General features: G+C 38.8%; 1 protein-coding gene across 2 annotated transcripts in view; it reads right to left on the bottom strand.

Annotated features, from left to right (window-relative positions):
• The window catches only part of LOC136255460 (receptor-type tyrosine-protein phosphatase delta-like), an 87,754-nt gene extending 70,302 nt beyond the window's left edge, over positions 1–17,452 (bottom strand). The window contains exons 1-3 of one of the 2 annotated variants that reach the window (XM_066048231.1): positions 17,296–17,452; positions 1,410–1,898; positions 1,062–1,256 (exon numbers count right to left, since the gene is read on the bottom strand). In XM_066048231.1, the coding sequence (XP_065904303.1) occupies positions 1,062–1,256; positions 1,410–1,898; positions 17,296–17,353 (742 nt within the window). In that variant the 5' untranslated portion in view covers positions 17,354–17,452. The remainder of the gene's footprint in view (positions 1–1,061; positions 1,257–1,409; positions 1,899–17,295) is intronic. The other variant, XM_066048232.1, reaches the window with a different exon arrangement.
• Positions 17,453–18,199: the final 747 nt, after the last annotated feature.

Here is an 18,199-nt window from a genome sequence, read left to right as displayed (position 1 = left end):
TTCATGTTTTCCTCGGATTCTACTTACCCGCCAAGCTCTCTACAGATTAACTTAAAGTGTCACTGAACTTTCTAAAGGCTACTTGTTTGCAGCTAAACTCTGGCTTGTTATGTAGCTGATCTCTCTACAAAGTGACTTGTTCGTAGCTGAACTCTCTACAATGTGACTTGTTTGCAGCTGAATGGAATGTCTTGTAAGAGTGCAAGTCACTCTACAGCTGCAAGCAAGTCAATCTGTAGGGAGTTCAGTTTCATTACAATCACTCTGTAGAGAGCTCAGACTGGTTAGAAATCACCCTGTAAAGAGTTCAGCTACAAGCAAGTCAACCTGTAGAGAGTTCGTGTGATAATTTTATAACATTTATAATTAGCAAATGAAAATCTGCAGTAGTGAAGATAAAAGACAAGCAAAAAGGAAGCCCTAAAGCTGATTATACACAGTGCAATAATGATATCTATTCCAAAACAGTTAAGCTGTAAAAGGGTGTGGCCAGGGTGATGGTAGGTATATGGCAAAAAGTTAATAACAACAATTTGGGTGAATTTGGTGCTGAATCCTTGGAGAAGGCAACACAAATTTATCTGAACAATTATCATATTTTTTTCACTAACCTACTGTCACGACTCGTCATCTTCGATTTCGCCATCGTATTATTGTAGGGCCACACCCTTTTTTACAGCTTTGCTGTTTTGGAATAGATAGTGAAATGGTCATGATACTAGCCAAACTTTGATGATTTGGGTGCTCAGTTAGATGTAAAATTTATTTCTGCTGTCATTCTTTCCACATGCAGTTCATCAGCAATAGCGTACAATTAATCCCTGCTCTATGCAATTACTAACACCACTAACAGAAAATGCTAAGATAGGATGTACAAACAAAACCATATTTGATAAGACACTTGTAAAACTGGTCCAAACACACTGATTTCATTCAACGGTAATCACATTTGTTTTGTAGTACTATATACAGTTGCTGAACAAGTCAATGTACTATTATTAGGGTCAGTAAGCAAAGGACAGGAAATTATATAATGTACATATCAAATTGTGTTAACATACCTCTTCTACACACATCATTACTACCACTCCAGTTCCCATTACTCTGACAGGTCCTAGTGTCACTACCAGTTAGCTCATAACCAGTGTTACATGTGTAACTACATGTGTCTCCTTCATAACCCACTCCTATACTCACAGAACTACATGATGTTATCACTCCATTGGATGGTGTTGTGAGGTTATTACACTGAATATCTAAACAAATGAAACATTTAAGAATAAAGGTGGTTGATAATTAAGTCAATCATAAGGCATTTAATTGAGGTAAAAAGCATACAACAAGATGAATGTCTTATAATAGTATGATATTATAGCTAGCAAAAAACTTTACTGTTACATCATACTCACCAAGTGTGAACTGGATTAATGGATGTCGAAGATCAGGAGTGAGACTAGTATCAAGAAGATTAAGTGATGAAGCACTAGATCCAACAAATACATAGTACACATATCCAGGTGTTTCTATATCTTCAAATACATAACGTGAATTAGGTGGATTATAAAATCCTATAACATCTCCAGATAGAAATTGTATTCTGTTATTTCCAGTAAGTGAAATGATAGCTTCTTGGTTGGCTAACTGATTGTTGATGTGGCTTGATTGTATCTGAACTTGATCAACTAAACTATAGAGTTCTGGAGTTGGTGTCAGTCTCCAAACTTGTATAGAAGGAAAATTAGTCCCAGTGCGAGTCTCAACCCTGACCCTGATGTTGGTTATCCTGCCATTACAAGTAAAGTTGAGACGTGGAACAATTACCGTTCTGTCAGGACTAATAATTTCATCACGAGCTTGCTGAATATCACCAACAACATCTATACAAGTCTGTCCACCTACTGAATGACAACCATAACAGTGATTGATTAATCATCAACCAAATATCACACTACTAATACATTGGTAAAGGATATCAAACAGTATGGAGATAATTCTGTTTAAGTGGGAATTGCCCGTAAACTGATGCACGCCAGAAAGCAAGGTGAATAGAAACACAGTTTTGCAAGGAAGTCTAAACATCAGGAGAATTGACTATGGTAGGTTATAACAGCTTTTGTAAGTTAAAATACACCCACTTTCAGGCACCATTGACAACATACACATAGTGTCGTAGGCTGTCAAGTTGAAGATACATTACCCAAACAAAGCAACTGATACACAAGTAGTGCTGTACACCCACAAAATTTTTGTCACTGGTCAATTGCCTACCAATAATTAGCAATAATTGGTTAATCAGTTTGTATGTATATTGGCAGACATAATATGTACTCAACAAGCTTGCTGGAAGGTTTAGGGTGGTACCAAAGTGACCATCAACATCCTGTCTTGCAATAACAGTTGTTACAATCACATATTTACACATTCTTTGAGGTTATGTTATGATGTTAACACTTGTCAGCAGGGGTAATTTATGGTTTACCAAGTGGGTGGGCAATAACCAGTTTAAAGGTTTCTTCACTGGTTATTGGCTGACCTAGACAACCTAGACAACTCCAGTTAATAATGGATGAATTGCACACCAGTGATTTATGGAAAAGGAGCTTGTATATTATACATTGCTGGATAGTAGGAATAAAAGTAGCTGCAGTTGTTCCCAGTGGCACTAGGAATACTGTGCTGACCTTTGTAATATCCTTGATAATGCAATTGATGTTTAATTGAGGAATGCGATGATTGATTTGACTGTGGTGATTGGGTTCTTCATTACATTAAATTGCCGATCGCTGGGTATAAAAAGTTTGCGCATTTCTTGTTTTGAAAGAAAATCCTGTAGGTTGGCATACAACTAGATTGATAATTGATCACTTACGCTATAATTATGTAACAAGACTACAAAACTATATATGGATATAATGTGAGTGTTGCATGTAGCTACGGGCAATCACAAGGGACACACCCTCCACTTGTGAACTGAAGGTTGCTTTGTTTCTCTGTATACCAGCTGTAGCCATCGAAGATTCACTACAGAAACAATGCAGTGGAACCACCGGACCCTACTTAGGATTTTTGGTTAACCAAACTATGGAAATGACTGCTCTATTAGAGTAGTGACTGTTCTATTAGGGTAGGTAAAATACTGATACTTTAAAAAAAAATCTTTATGTTATTTATACACAGTTTCAGAGATATGGACTTTTCAGATTTATGGACCACCTGTGCATGGTCCCAAGGGGTTCAGATAACTGAGGTTCCACTGTATAAGCATGGTATGCAGGCCCTTAGCTTAGCTACTACGTACCTACGTACAACAAGCACACATAGCTACAATCACAGTCTAATAGTAGTATGCTCATAGTACACTTCACTACAAGTTGACTACTGCTACACTAGTGTGTAATTTTGCTAACATTAACTTTATTTTAACATGTACCATATACATTACACTTGACAGAGTCTTCTAGAATGCTCTCATCCAATTGATTGCCACGTTGTTTATAATAAACAACATGTTAAGGTGCATAGCAATTGTTCACATAAGAATGTTGACTAGGTGCTGGTGACTGATTGATGAGACTACTTTCTAAGAATAGCAGAAAGAACTGATAATGAATAATTATTATGCTTCATGTTGTGTTCATGGTGCTAAGCTGCAAGTTTTATATTGCGAGAATCGGCACTCCAAAGAGCTTGCACTTTACTTGTGGTGATTGAGTTCTTCATTACGTTTAACAGTAGTAGCTACAGAAGTGGTAAGGGGTCTTCCTGCTACTTATACAGTGCTCTTATGTTGTCAATATTCTGGAAACTACAATTTTGCTGTTTCCGTTAAATCCATCATTTCTGCCACTCCACTAATCTCCTTTCCGGATAGCTAGAATTTTGATTATCTAACATATTTGTGACAATCTACTTGTGATACAGTATTCATAAAGGCTGAGTGATAGCACATACATACACAATTTTACAATCCTCTTCTAGCCAACAGCAGAACATTGGCATATACAACAGTTGATAGTGCAGACCACATGAGCAGTTGGAAATGAGTCCTGAAAGTGCATGTGAAGTTTAAACTTATGCAAGTGTGAATGGAAACTTAAACCTGGTGGAAAGAGCCACCATTATTATCCGGAAATTGTAAAACTTAACTGTATCCACGAAATACCCTAATAGAGCAGTCACACCAATAAACTGTCAGTGATTTACCTAATAGTCTCTATTGTATTCACCATTGATGCTCTATACAAGATTAAAACAAGTTGATGTTGTGCTACTTCTAAAAACCAGGCGCTATGCAGCTAGCTAACTCATCTGGAATTAACCATAGATAGTATATGCCACTATGAATTAACCAACTATGTATTACTATTTTATAATCAATAGGGTAGTTTTGGGTTGTGCAATAATATTGCTAGCTAGTTCTCGTATTTTGTAATTTATGAAATCTTTGTAATTTATTCAATTATGTTGCTATGCACTGCTAAGGAGGTGCTTGTTAAACAAACCACTTTTACCAACATATTACGCACAGAAGTATCTTCTAAACTGTTTTATAGTTTGACTATCGTGTTTTTTCCCACAAATTTCTTGACAAAGCCTCAAAACTGCTCTTCATTTTCGTTCTCATATGTAAGGGATACGCCCCCTTTCAACTCGAAGCGATAGGCTATTCCAGGTAGTGTACGAGGCCTACACCGTTGTTTTTCAGTTGTTAAATGCCTGAAAACCTCAAAGGGAAGGTAGTTCACAAAGTCTGAGGAAAATCACCACACCCGTATTTCAATCTGCTGAAAAGAAACCACCTCAGAGCAAAGTTTACCTGTGCAGAAGTTTAATACAGACTTCATTTTGCTTTTACTTCTTACGTAAAAGCTGCTTTTATCATTATTTAACAATTTTGCTCATGTGGGTGTGTACGGACAAACATAGATAGGTACAAACACACGCATGCACTCCCGTCCAAAGGGCAATCCTTATCACAAAAGGACTTTGAAATGGGTTGGTTGTCGCCACATTTGAATATTGATCTGCCCCACCTCCAGACTTGAAGCCACCATTTTGATTGCAGTGGCACATAACCTGTGGCTTATAGCATACACTTTCACAACTGTAGTGGCCAATAACAAACACTTCCTTTTCAAAGTCTATCAATGTTCTTTCATAGTAAAAGCCTTGTGCTTAAGTTTACTGAAAATTGCTAATTTGGATACAAGAAAGGGTAAAACAGGCATTGGATAAAATAATGAAATCTTGGTATAATACAGCATGGTAGCATGCATTTTAAAAATAATACAGGTTTTGGCAATTGAATTTGTCACTTTGGTATTAGATTTCGTCGCATTGGCACAAGAATTAGTCATAATTAAATTATCTTCAAGAAAATAATCGCTCATCACGAAGTGAATCATTTTCACCATGGAGAGTTATGCTTGAGACACTAGAAGATCTGGTTGTATGTGAAGCTGATAGCTATCTGGTAAATTTATTAGCTTGTTTGTGAGTGAGTGACCATGCCCAATGTTAATGGCGAAGTACAGTTACGAATGTTGTCGAAGAAGTTGTTGCACAGGGCCGTAGCCAGACTTTTATCTGGGTAGGTTCTTTTAGAAGAAAAGTGGACCTTTTTATATGAAATGATCCAGACTATACTATGGTGTGCGCACCCAGCATGCAAAGCATGCTGAAACTAGGGGGTTTGGGGGCATGTCCCCCAAGGAAATTTTTTGAAAATAGATGCTAAAAGGTTGAATTTAGTGGCATTTCAGTCAATAATAATTTTTTAGGTAAACTGAAGACCAGCTGTATGGATGATATCTGGAAAAATATCTCTACTATTACTATAATTATACCATCTGCACGTACATGTGTCTAAATATAATATATTGGAATGTCACAGTGATAAGAATGAGAAAGATTGAGCACTCTGCCATGATCAACAGGGCCAGTGGAGCAGAACAAAGGGTGTCTTAACAACACATTGCATGGAGTTGAAGCATGGATGCTATTCGTGGGCTCCGCATGGAGGGGCTTGTCCACCATAATCTTATATTTTAATGAAAGCTCGGTTTAGACAATCTACATGTAAATTAAGTAGCTTTTAAAAAAAAATGTAATTGTGACTGTTCTATTAGAGTGATTGTTCTATTAGAGTGGTTGACTGTTCTATTAGAGTATCTCGATCTTGCATTGCATTTAATACAAGCACTTACTTTAGCTTCTTATTAGTAGTATCTAGTAAACTGTAGCTAATGGACTTTTGCTCCTGAAAATTGGGACTTGTATACTAAAATTGTGGACCTTTTTGGTTAAATTATGGACCTTTTTGCTAAAATTGTGGACCATTTTACTGAAATTGTGGACCTTTTTTCCAAGAGGGCGGTTCTTCAGAACCCCCCGAACCCCCCCTGGCTACGGGCCTGTTGCAGTGAGTGAAACAGAATGATGATGGCATTATGACAAAGTTCTGTGGGAAAATCTCTGCATTGGCATGCCATTAAAAAGTTATTTTTATTTATGCTATAGTATGTTCACGTTGAGCTGAATCCCCAAAAACATTAATAACTCATGGATGCAATTACACACGATCTTGAAATTTGACTCATTTGTAGAACTGCTTGACCCGCTAAAAATATTTCAAAATCTTGTTGTTCAAATGTTTGACATAATATTTACGGCCAATAAAAATTTTCACAATACATTTCCTGTGGGGAAGCCATATAAGTGCAGTGTCTATTACAGCCTTTTCCCGAACTTGTGATGGAGCCAAACCGTACGTGTCTGTTGTTGACACCTTTGCTGTTACCAATAATCATCTGGTTGGCTGAAATGTTAACTCTGTTGAGAAACAAGTTGATGTTGTGCTACTTCTAAAAACCAGGTGCCATGCAGCTAGCTAACTCATCTGGAATAACTATAGACAGTATATACTACTATGAATTAACCAACTATGTATTACTACTTTACAATAGGGTAGTTTGGGTTGTGCAATAATATCATTAGCTATTTCTCGTATTTCGTAATTCATGAAATATTCGTAATTCGTTCAATTACATTGCTATGCACTGCTAAGGAAGCGTTTGTTAAATAAACTGCTTTTACCAACATATTACGCACAAAACTATCTTCTAAACTGATTTATAGTGTGACTAACGTGTTTTTTCCCACAAATTCTCTTGACAAAGCCTCAAAGCTGCTCTTCATTTTCGTTCGCGTACGTAAGGGATACGCCCCCTTTCAACTCGAAGCGATAGGCTATTCCCGGCAGTGTACGAGGCTTGCACCATTGTTTTTCAGTTGCTAAATGCCTGAAAACCTCAAGGGGAAGGTAGTCTGAGGAAAGTCACCACACCCGTATTTCAGTCCGCCGAAAAGAAACCACCTCAGAGCAAAGTTCACCTGTGCAGAAGTTTAATACAGACTTCATTTCACTTTTACTTCTTACGTAAAAGCTGCTTTTACCGTTATTAAATGATTTTGCTCACGTCGGTGCATTCGGACAAACATAGGTAGATAGGTAGGTAGATAGGTACACACACACACTTTTACGAAAACAATTTCAGTAAACCAGGCGCATGCCCACAGCCAGCCTTTGGCCGGCTGTGGACGTGCGCCTGGTTTAAAAATCCACTTTTAATTTTTAGCTGTTTTTCAGGATTCAGCTCAACATGAACATACTATAGGGTGACTGCTTTATTAGAGTAACTTGAGTGGGCCTTCAGCCAACTGGACTATAAGCAATATTCAAGGGGTGGGGTCTTTTCAAATACTGTACTGTACGTTAAAAGTGAATACAAAATGGTGTGAAACTTTTTTCATAGAAATTTCTAACAAAGAAGACATAAAATTAAATACGCAAACTAGTTGGGTCTCAGTGGGTCACATATTTCATGAATACCTTCTGGGTGCAAATTCAGAAAAGCAATGATTAACTGTCTATCAGAGTATCTGGATTAGTTTCGTATTCCCTAGCAGAGAAAGATGATAGGTGAATCTACTCCCAGTGCTCTACACTCTGAATCTGCCTATGGTACAGTGTAGTTAATACAATATATGCTGCTGCTACAGCATTGTAGCAAGAATTTTAGCCTGGGAGAAGGCAGGGGAAACATTTGTACCTAATGTACATACCTGTCATCGACCTTCCCCTCGTTAGAGAATAAAGTACAGCGATACCTTATTAATTGTAAGTGACTGTGCCATCAAAGTATTTAGTCAACTGGTATAAGTTCTAGAATTCTGAATATAAAAAAGAGGCTCATTTATCCAAACAAATTCATTTGTTTCAGTTTTGTGATTGAACTAGCACACAGGTGTTTGGATAATGGAGGTCCCACTGTACATAACTTATTCAGTCATCACAACCTCGGTGAAAGATCATTACTGATCATACCCTGAACACCCATGTTTTATGGCAACACACATATACATGCACACTATATGCACCCAAACATGCACCACACATACACACACTCCTACACACTTCTCGACTGCAAGTCCAGAGATCTTCATCCCTGCCCCAACCATCAATGGAAAGACTAAGTGACTACCCACCTAGCCAAGTGATGCTGGATAGGGAGGCTATAAAAGGCGGAAAGGAACAACAAAATAGCGGAATAAGTGAAAATTCTAAACATTTTTTACTAGTATTTTTTAAAAACCTTAATTTAAAACTTAACATTTAAAAAAATACTAGTTGTTTATATATAGTTTTTTGTTGTAGCACAGCTAGCTAGCTACAGCTTATTAAAACACATACTGTGCCAAAATTGGAAGCACATAGGCCCGTAGTAGCATGCATAGCTTACCTTTGATTGTAGTAGCAGTGGCGCTCAGATCTATGACCTGTCTCAGTACGATGGTCCTCGTTCTATTCACCCCAGCTGGAGGTTGTTCGCATGAACAAGTTTTTCAGTTGCCTGGAGCTTAGTCTCCACTAACAGGATGAAGTAATACAATTTCCACTCGAGTACTATCCAATCACATGAATCACTAGTTGATCTCCTGTCTCAAAATCACATCAATTGCAATCCATGCATTGGCAAAAGTTGGAAGTGACAACTCAGCAGCCTTAATGTTTCACATGCAACACTTGAAATTATAAGCACCCCACTCTTTCAGCAGCGTAAGCACTTTCTGAAATGATTTTGTGGTGTCTACAGAAGTGTTGATACGGAAAATTAATGCCTCAGTATGGTTTCGATGCTTGAAGAAGACAACCAACCTGATAGAAGATAAAAGGAAAGACAAGGCACACAGGGCGTACACTCGTTGGAACCCCAAAAGACACATCCCACCGGTGAGTTTGTTGTTGTGGAGAAAATGGTGACGATGTGCTGCTTCGTTTGGGCTCTAGGCTTGTGACTGTGGTCAGTGAGTGAGGCAGTGAGTGAGATGAAATTTCAAGTTTTGGAGATTTTTCAAAAAATTCTATATCCAATCACCGGTAAGTGTTTTCTTGTTTTTACAGTGCAACCTGATCAATTGTGAAGCCACAATCCGCTAAGATGACATCTCCAAGCAACAGTGTTGAAAGCATAGCACAGTTTTCAGTCAAATGTGCATCGGATACCCTTCCACCCCAGCCTTTTGAGTGATGCCTATTAAAAGTTTGCATGTGTTATGCTTCTTATAGTTCAACCAAGTTTGAGCCCTTGTCATACCAAATCTTGATGTAGCATAATTTCATCAAAGTAATTAAGAGCTCATCAAACATGGCACAGCCAGAAAAATGGCATTCAGGTATATAGCTAGCAAAACTGTAAAAGATGGCAGCCCGGTATAAAACTTCACCTGCTTATTGTTGTCTTCTAAACTCTGTCTGTCGCCTGAATTGTAACCAACTGACCTTTATGTTTAATTCGGCTTCTCTTGATCTCAGGAGTTCAGCTCTTTCACGTCCTTATACTTCTGGAGTACAATCGAAACGCAAGCAACAAAAAACAGGAGTTTTTAGTTGCACGCGCAATTTACGACAAGTCCAAAATGGCATTTTTAACAGGTCACGCAGACGAGAAAAATGGCATTTAACCAGTTAATTTCTGGCATATTTTCGAATAAAAACGCTTGAAGAGATGATTTATGGAGATAAATATGCAGTTTATTTAATCTTGAAACGTGCTGGCTGAAAGTATTTCAGTGTTAGAATTAAACAAGAATGTAGCTGCTCCCGATTTCACTTTACTGTAGATAAATGAAAAAGAGTGCACAAAATCTGAGTCAATGAAAGTGATAAGGTTTGTGTGGAGACGTCTAATAGCTGTATGAAACTGTACCCCAAAACCAGCCTATGGCAGGCTTTGGAGCTTTTTTAACCTATCCTTTTTCTTTACCACAGGAAGAATATAAAGACAAAGGAGATTTTTAATACTTCAACTATTTTTCATTTTATCAGTAACTATACAAATTATATACATATTTATTACATGTCTATTATTCCCTACTGGATAACTTGTTCATAGCTGAACTCTCTACAGGGTGATTTGCTTGTAGCTAAACTCTACACAGGATTCTCTCTTTGTTAGCAGCTTAACTCTCTACAGGGTGATTTAACTGTAGCTGAACTCTCTACAGGGTGATTTGTTTACAGCTGATCTCTCTATAGGGTAGCTTGTTTGTAGCGGAGCTCTTTACAGAGTGGGTTCTTTGTAGCTGACCTCTCTACAAGGTGACTTCTTCTACTACAGGGTGACTTGTATCAGCTGAACTATCTACAGGATGATCTGTTTGTAGCTGAAATGTCTACAGGGTGATTTGTTTGTAGCTGAATTCTCTACAGGTGACTGTCCTATTAGGTGACTGTTCTATTAGGTGACTGTTCTATTAGAGTATCTCGATCTCGCATTTGCTACACGTAGTTGGCTTTCAAATCATAACTTGGTGGTTTGTAATCCGATTCTTCTGTACTACTGCAAGAACCTTCTAAAATGATTATTGCAGCTACACTCCGATTTTCAGTTCATTGATCTAAGCGGTTTGCCTTGTAGGAGTGAAAATTAGTGGTATTTTTATTCACGAAGCTCAATTGTGCAATTGTTATACACCTTAAATTTCGAGTTATATCTCCACGATCGTTATTTCGATTCCTTTCAAACCACCAAAAGGCACTCCTACGATGGTTGGTCTATCCACTGATTTCAAAGCGGTTTACCCTGTAGGCATGACAACAAATCAATCTTGTTTTGCGTGAATAATCGGTCATAACTCATGAACTGTTCACCTAATTTGCACCAAACTTGGTACTAGCATTTGCCTTTAGACTCCCTTTGAGTGTGGCAAGTTTCAAGGCAATCAGTTAAGGCATTTGTGTTTTATAGCAATTTTTCAAAATGTGCGAAAAGATGAATAAGAAGGAGAAAAAAAACGAAGAAATAAAAATGACACTTTGGCCACTCATATCTCGGAAATGACTGGGGAAATTTTCTTCACATTTGGTATGTGGGGTGGCCCACCTGGTGGACACCTCTGCAGTGAAACTGGTTCCAATCGGATGAGAAATCACGGAGCTACAAAGGTGTGAAAATCGCATTTTCTTTCTTCCTGTCAATATACTCACGGTGTGGCGCGCTGACTTCTTGGACTGCACGACACACTACCGTGTGTCTTGATAGTAAAATGTTTAAAATGTAACTTTTGCTTATTCTGTTATTCCGTTGTTCCATTCTGCCTTTTATAGCCTCCCTGCTGGGTAACCCATTTACTGTTCAAGCAGTTAATTTAGGCCAAACACCCTCAAGGAAGGTGGATGTGCCACGGAGAATACTGCATCTCTTTGGTCCATCATCTCCTGTAGTGTACAATCTGTACAGTATGTAAGGAGTAATCTCCATTGTAAGAGTGCAAAACCAACACAAGGGAACCCTGACTCTACCCACCTACCAGTAAGTGGTGTGTTACCGAGCCCACCACACACACAAAAGTACAAAAAAAGCTCACAGCAGCTGTGCAAAACACAGTTATTGCCGCTCAGCAAACCAGCACTGGGATGCCTGTGCATCACTCAGGTGCTTGAGTCTTGTGCAGGCAAATCCTCCTCAGGGCTAGTAACCCACAGGAGGACTATCAAGGTTTTACAGAGAGAGGTTGCGGAATCCACAGTTCCATAACAACCCCAACACCACTAAACAAGATGGCGACAGTTGGGCACTTCCTCAGGTTACACCAGGTACTCACTGGTGTTACAGCTGGGAGGACTACTAGGCCAAGGCCAAGGATTACTAGACTAATGTGCTACCTCTCTCTCTCTCTGACACACACACGCACACACGCACACACGCACGCACACAGCACAAACACTCTTTCTTTACAGAACGATATCAGAAGCAGGCATTAACTTTTAAAAAACAGAATTCTTGATAGTACATAATTATTTTCTATTTATGGCTAGAATCATATCACATACCTCATTAAACAATGATTTTATGCATTGAGTGATTGCAACTATTTGACAAACTGTAGTGCTAAAATTAAGTTCCCACACTCAGATATGCACATGTCACATATAGTACCTGGACACCATGGTTTTAATTTGGTCATTTCTAACCAGGCTATATATGTACCAGAACACACGTATGACAGAACCAATATTAAAAAGGAATACGGCAATAAAACATACAATCTTATGATACTTGGGTCAGTAATAGTTTGTCTTATTAGTCATCTACATTGCTTCAAAACTACATGTAGGGATTTTACTGTAAACGACAATAATATTCATAAAGTTCAAAAGTACTCCATATCCTGTTATGAATATCATATGCCATAAGCGGACAGTGGTTTACACTACAATCACCCAACTATTCCCTTAAATAAACAGGTATGTTTTTGATGGCTATAAATAGTATAGAGCATGCGTAATGGACTACACAGTCATGGACCATGACCATCATAAACCAGGTGTACATTGGTGGTATGACAATTCAGTTGTCCTTGGAAGATTATGTGAGCAACACGGTAGCACAAAATGTGAATGACTATGTACACAAGTATAATTTTTTTTTCAACAACTTTAATAGACAGCACATGATCTAGGCTCCTTTCACAACATGCATGTGTGCGTGCGTGTGTGTGTGTGAGGCAGCATAGTCAAGCGACTAGAGTACCAGCCTGGTATTTGAAAGGTTCCAGGTTTGATGCCCAGTTACTTCTAGTTACTGTTGCTGCTGTTTCCTTACACAAGAAACTATACTCATATTGCTCCAGTCTACCCAGCTGTTTAGTAAGGACCTGAATGGTGGCCTGATGTCAACTGGGGCTTGCATAACAGGTGAAGGTCCAGGTGATTTGCTTGTGTTAGTGTGTGCATGCCTGCGTGTGTGTGGACAATGAACAAAGCTAGAAGTATGTTGGTCTGTTTGACAGATAAAATGTTTAGCTACTATGTATTACATAATAGTTTAAATGTTCTTTATACCCTACAGCCTCAGAGGAGGTAGGAGTGATTATGCACCTTTAGAAGTTAATCACGCAGAAGGCCGAAATGTGTGGACAATGTAACAGAGTGTGGCATCATTGTTTTGCTCACAAGATACCAGGTCAGTGCTAGAAGACACGCGCCAAATCGGGTTATATAATTTATCTTAATGCTTATATGAAGCGCAATCTGATGAACCCCATTCGGCCCCTAGTTTTGTATTGCGACTATCGAAGCTCATGTGAAATTTCAAACCAAAATATGCTATTTTTAAGTAGCACTAGAAGTGCTTTTGATTTCCTCTGCTACAGCCTTGTTATCCTCCTATATCAAGCACTCTAATCATTGAGTAGGAGGACAATACTTCAAAGCTCATTAGTAGACAAGTTTCTGTCTGCCCTTGCAATAGTGACACACTTCATGTGAACTGTATATATAATGCCTGAAGGTATAAGTAGTGCCTGAAGACAATTATGCACAACATGTAGCATCTGTGACACAACCAACAGTTTTACGTACAGACTTAAATGAAAATTTGTACAACGATCTCTAGAGCCATCATTGTTGGGAACCTATGGGTGCATCCTACTGCTCCAGTCAATTCTTAAAGCACGATCACATCCCTACCATTTTCCCAGACGTTCCCATACAAGCACAAAAGTTAACTACCACCACATACAATATGTTATGCATTACACTTGGTATGGTGAGAATTGGTAAAGTGGCAAAGGTAGTCAAGTGTAGTTTTTCATTATGTATGAAAAACTAGTCAGTACAAGACTAGCTGTTTGTTATAATACTAAGAATAGATATTTAGTCTTACTTGCTGGACGCTATAGTAAATTGGTTTAGTGGTTTGAGTTCACAAGATGAGTACTCCAAACAGGATAACTAGCAAACATGTACCTTATAGCACAGAGTACAAGGTTGCATTGAGATAAAGCACATCTACAGGGTGAAATCTACAAACAAAACACGAGAAGAATGAGCTCTTTACAAAACCAGACACATTGTTTCATGGCCTATAATGGGACAACTTTACTAGTACTATTGTTGTAATCCACAAAACACATAGTTGTGCTGTTTGGTATTGACAGAAATACTTGCCACAATACATTAGTAACACTACAGCTCACACAAATAATCATCCGTGTATACCAACATGTGTTCTGTATGTAGGCATTGAACCGAACAAATGGTACATATACTTACGATGTGCCTGTACCACTAATGAAATATGCACTGTATTTATGTACATCATACCAGCCACATTGCACGAATGTTCGCTTGTGTGTTTCTACAATGAAACACTGCCATTCTGCCCAGGAATTCCTGAGTGGTGGCCCAAAGTTAACATGAACTGATATGCTGTGTGTTATATTAGAATACTTGTGCATAATATTATGGTATATTGCATGTACATCAGTGATATATGCAAGAGTCGGGAGGTTGGTTTTAGAGGTACTGGTCCCTTTGAACCACTGCCGACCAGTGTGAGCAGAACAGTGATCTTGACCTTTACCCATATCACATGACCCTGTATATCATTCTACCAGCAATTTCAGTCTTGTAGCACAAAGAATAAGGAGGCATGGCCACTTCTATAAAAATGTACAATGATACAATGTTCTACAAATGACTTTCTAACTTTCGATCCTTTCGGCACTTTTGCCATTACCATGGTGTTGTTGGCTTTCGTTAAAACCCGGAATGGACCAGACCGGACCAGAATTTTATTGTTGAGGAGTGCATATCCAACTAAAATAAATTTAGGTGTGCTTGCAAGGGATACAGGACATGGTCTCTGTCCTTCATTTGCACTCAGGGCACTATTCTCCACTGATCGCCAGAGTGGCTGATGATGATTTCGAAGCAAATATAGTCGTATACTGGTATATATAGTCGTATACTGGTATATATAGACTCTACAAGTTTGCGAAACGGAAATGTAATGTATTACAAGGACTCGATACTCTCACTGTAGCTAACAATGGCGGCGAGATACAAGCTAGCTAAGATAATATAGCTAACTGGACTGATCTGTATACATACTGTACGCAAGGAAATTTAGACGTAAGAAAAATCTGACTGATCAAATCGATTCGTCAAATTCTCTTACGTATAAATTTCCTTGCGTATGGTATGTAGATCAGTCCAGGTATACTATCTGTGACCAGTCTTAGCTAGCTTGTATCTCGCCACCATTGTTAGCTACGGTGAGAGTATCGAGTCCATGTAATACATTACATTTCCGTTTCGCAAACGTGTATATATACCAGTATACGACTATATTTGCTTTGAAATCACCATCAGCCACTCTGGCAATCAGTGGAGAATCGTGCCCTGAGTGCAAATGAAGAACAGAGTCCACATCCTGTATCCCTTGCAAGCACACCTAAATTTATTTATTTAGTTGGATAAGCACTCCTCAACAATAAAATTCTGGTCCGGTCCGGTCCGTTCCGGGTTTTAACGAAGGCCTGGTGTTGTTACACAATATGTATACCACCTACAAAATAGTTTCAAAAGCTTGAGCACTACAAAAGGGAAAGAGAAGAACACATTTTTGATACTTAAGTGGCACTTGCTGTTTGAAGGGTTATGATCTTCCAGTCACATTTGTCCTATACCAATAAACAAATAGTGTCCAGGTTGACAAATAATTTTCTCATATGAACAAGTGGTGTCCTTTACTATGTAGACTCTATTAAATTTTATTGATGAACATAATCACTATTAACAACCACAACATGTTAGCAAAAAGGCATTGATTGCTGGACAATTGTACACAGTTAGACACAATCCCTACACATGGTCAGTTGTATATCATGATCCCATCATAAAGTCTTGGAAATCTCCACTTAGTTACTACTAACCAGTGAGGCAGGATGACGACATACCAAAAATACATGTATAAAATAGTGTGACTGATAGAACAAGTATGATGTCACCTATGTAAAACATGCCAACTATTCTTATATGGAGAATGTCATACCAAATGATACTGCACTACTTCTAAAAAAACCTGACGCCATGCAGCTGGCTGGAATTAACCAACAAATGTACTATACCGTTATATATTTTAGCAAATTTATGCAATTCCCCTAACAAAGCCTCAAATCTGCTCTTAGCTTTAGCTTGCGTATATAAGGGAAACAGCCCCTTCAACTCAGAGGAATTCGTTATTACTAGCAGCTTAGGAAGCCAGCTATAATGTTTTTTTTGGCTGCTTGACACCCACATAGTACACTGAAAAAGGCTTCACAATATCCTAATAAACTCGTTTAATCTGTATTTCATACCAGCATGAATTAACCACCTTAAAGCAAAGCTTACCTGCCTGGAAATTCAATAGGGCTCTTTATTTCTCACATACAGGATCAAAGGTTTGCTTATGCGAGTGTAGAAAGACAAACGCACACATTTTCTTAAAGCAGATTGAGGAAACCAGGCACATGTCCACTCAGCCTGCGGCCGGCTGTTAGTGCATGCCAAATAGTTTTAGGCTAATGATACTCCATGACTCAAAATTGCACGTGCAATTATTTGTTGTACTAAGTACAGATTAGGGCAGCAAGACTCACAGAGGTACCAGAACTTGGGAACACAAGCACCCCACGTGGATCCACACATTCAGTCACTAAGTTCACCAGTTTACACAAAATAGAACTTTTGTAAAACCATATTTGCAGCATGCCCCGCCCCATGTGGACAGGTTCAGTTCCACATTCCCGCGTTAAACTCCTACACCATTTTTCAGTGTTTACAAATGAACTCCTTTACCGTCCATACATAACACTCTATTACCCACTAAGAATAGTCACTGTTAATGCCTAAAGTTTTGCAAGACGCGTTCCCGTCAAGTCGGCATCACAAACACTGTGACTGACCTTTGTTGACTAGAAGTCCTGCGAGGACAATGACCAGCCTCACAATCTGGGTGAACATTTGAAGCCTGGTTAATCGTGATTCACTTCTCTCGGACGACAATTACCACCGCGCGTGTAAAATCCAATAGTACTGTAAATCTACAATACCTTAATTAATTCGCGCACGCAGAACAGGAAATACCATGGATTCTTACTCCCGAATATGAATCTTGGTTAGCTGGTAAATTCGAAACCCCTTCAATATGCGTATACGGAATGTGGTTAATCACGCCCGTCTCTCTAGTTGTAGCATAGTACTGATGGGGCGCTCCGCGCCCCATACTATCTATGGTTGTAGTTACAACGTTTTATGGTATAATCAAGACACACGGTAGTGTGTCGTGCGGCCCAAGAAGCCGGCGCGTAACACCCGTGAGTATATTGACAGGAAGAAAGAAAACGCAATTTTCGCACCTCCGTAGCTCTGTGCTTCCTTGATGAAACAAGACGATTTTTGCTGTGGACATTCCCTCCAACTGCAGCACTCCACATTCCAAATTTGAGCGAAATCGATTCGCGCGTTCCCGAGATATGCGACTTCAAAAATTGGCTCAGTTTCTTCGGTTTTTTTTTTTCTTCTTCTTATTTTTCTTTTTCTTGTCGCACACTTACAAAAATTGCTATAAAACTCGAACGCCATATCCGATTGCCTTGAAATTTGGCACACAGAAGGGGGATATAAAGGCGCATCTCGGTACCAACTTTGGCTGGAATACCATAAACAGGCAAAGAGTTATGAGCGATTATTCACGAAAATTAACACCAATATGTTGTCACGCCTACAGGGTAAACCGCGTATGGGAAGAAGCTGAAAATCGGTGAGTGAATAGGTTAACTATTGAACCTCAAACCTTTTGTGGTTTGA

The sequence above is a fragment of the Dysidea avara genome, chromosome 5, assembly GCF_963678975.1.
Source record: "Dysidea avara chromosome 5, odDysAvar1.4, whole genome shotgun sequence".
Classification (NCBI taxonomy): Eukaryota; Metazoa; Porifera; class Demospongiae; order Dictyoceratida; family Dysideidae; genus Dysidea; species Dysidea avara.
The sequence above is the reverse complement of the archived record's forward strand: the minus strand, read 5'-3'. Positions and strand labels throughout refer to the sequence as shown.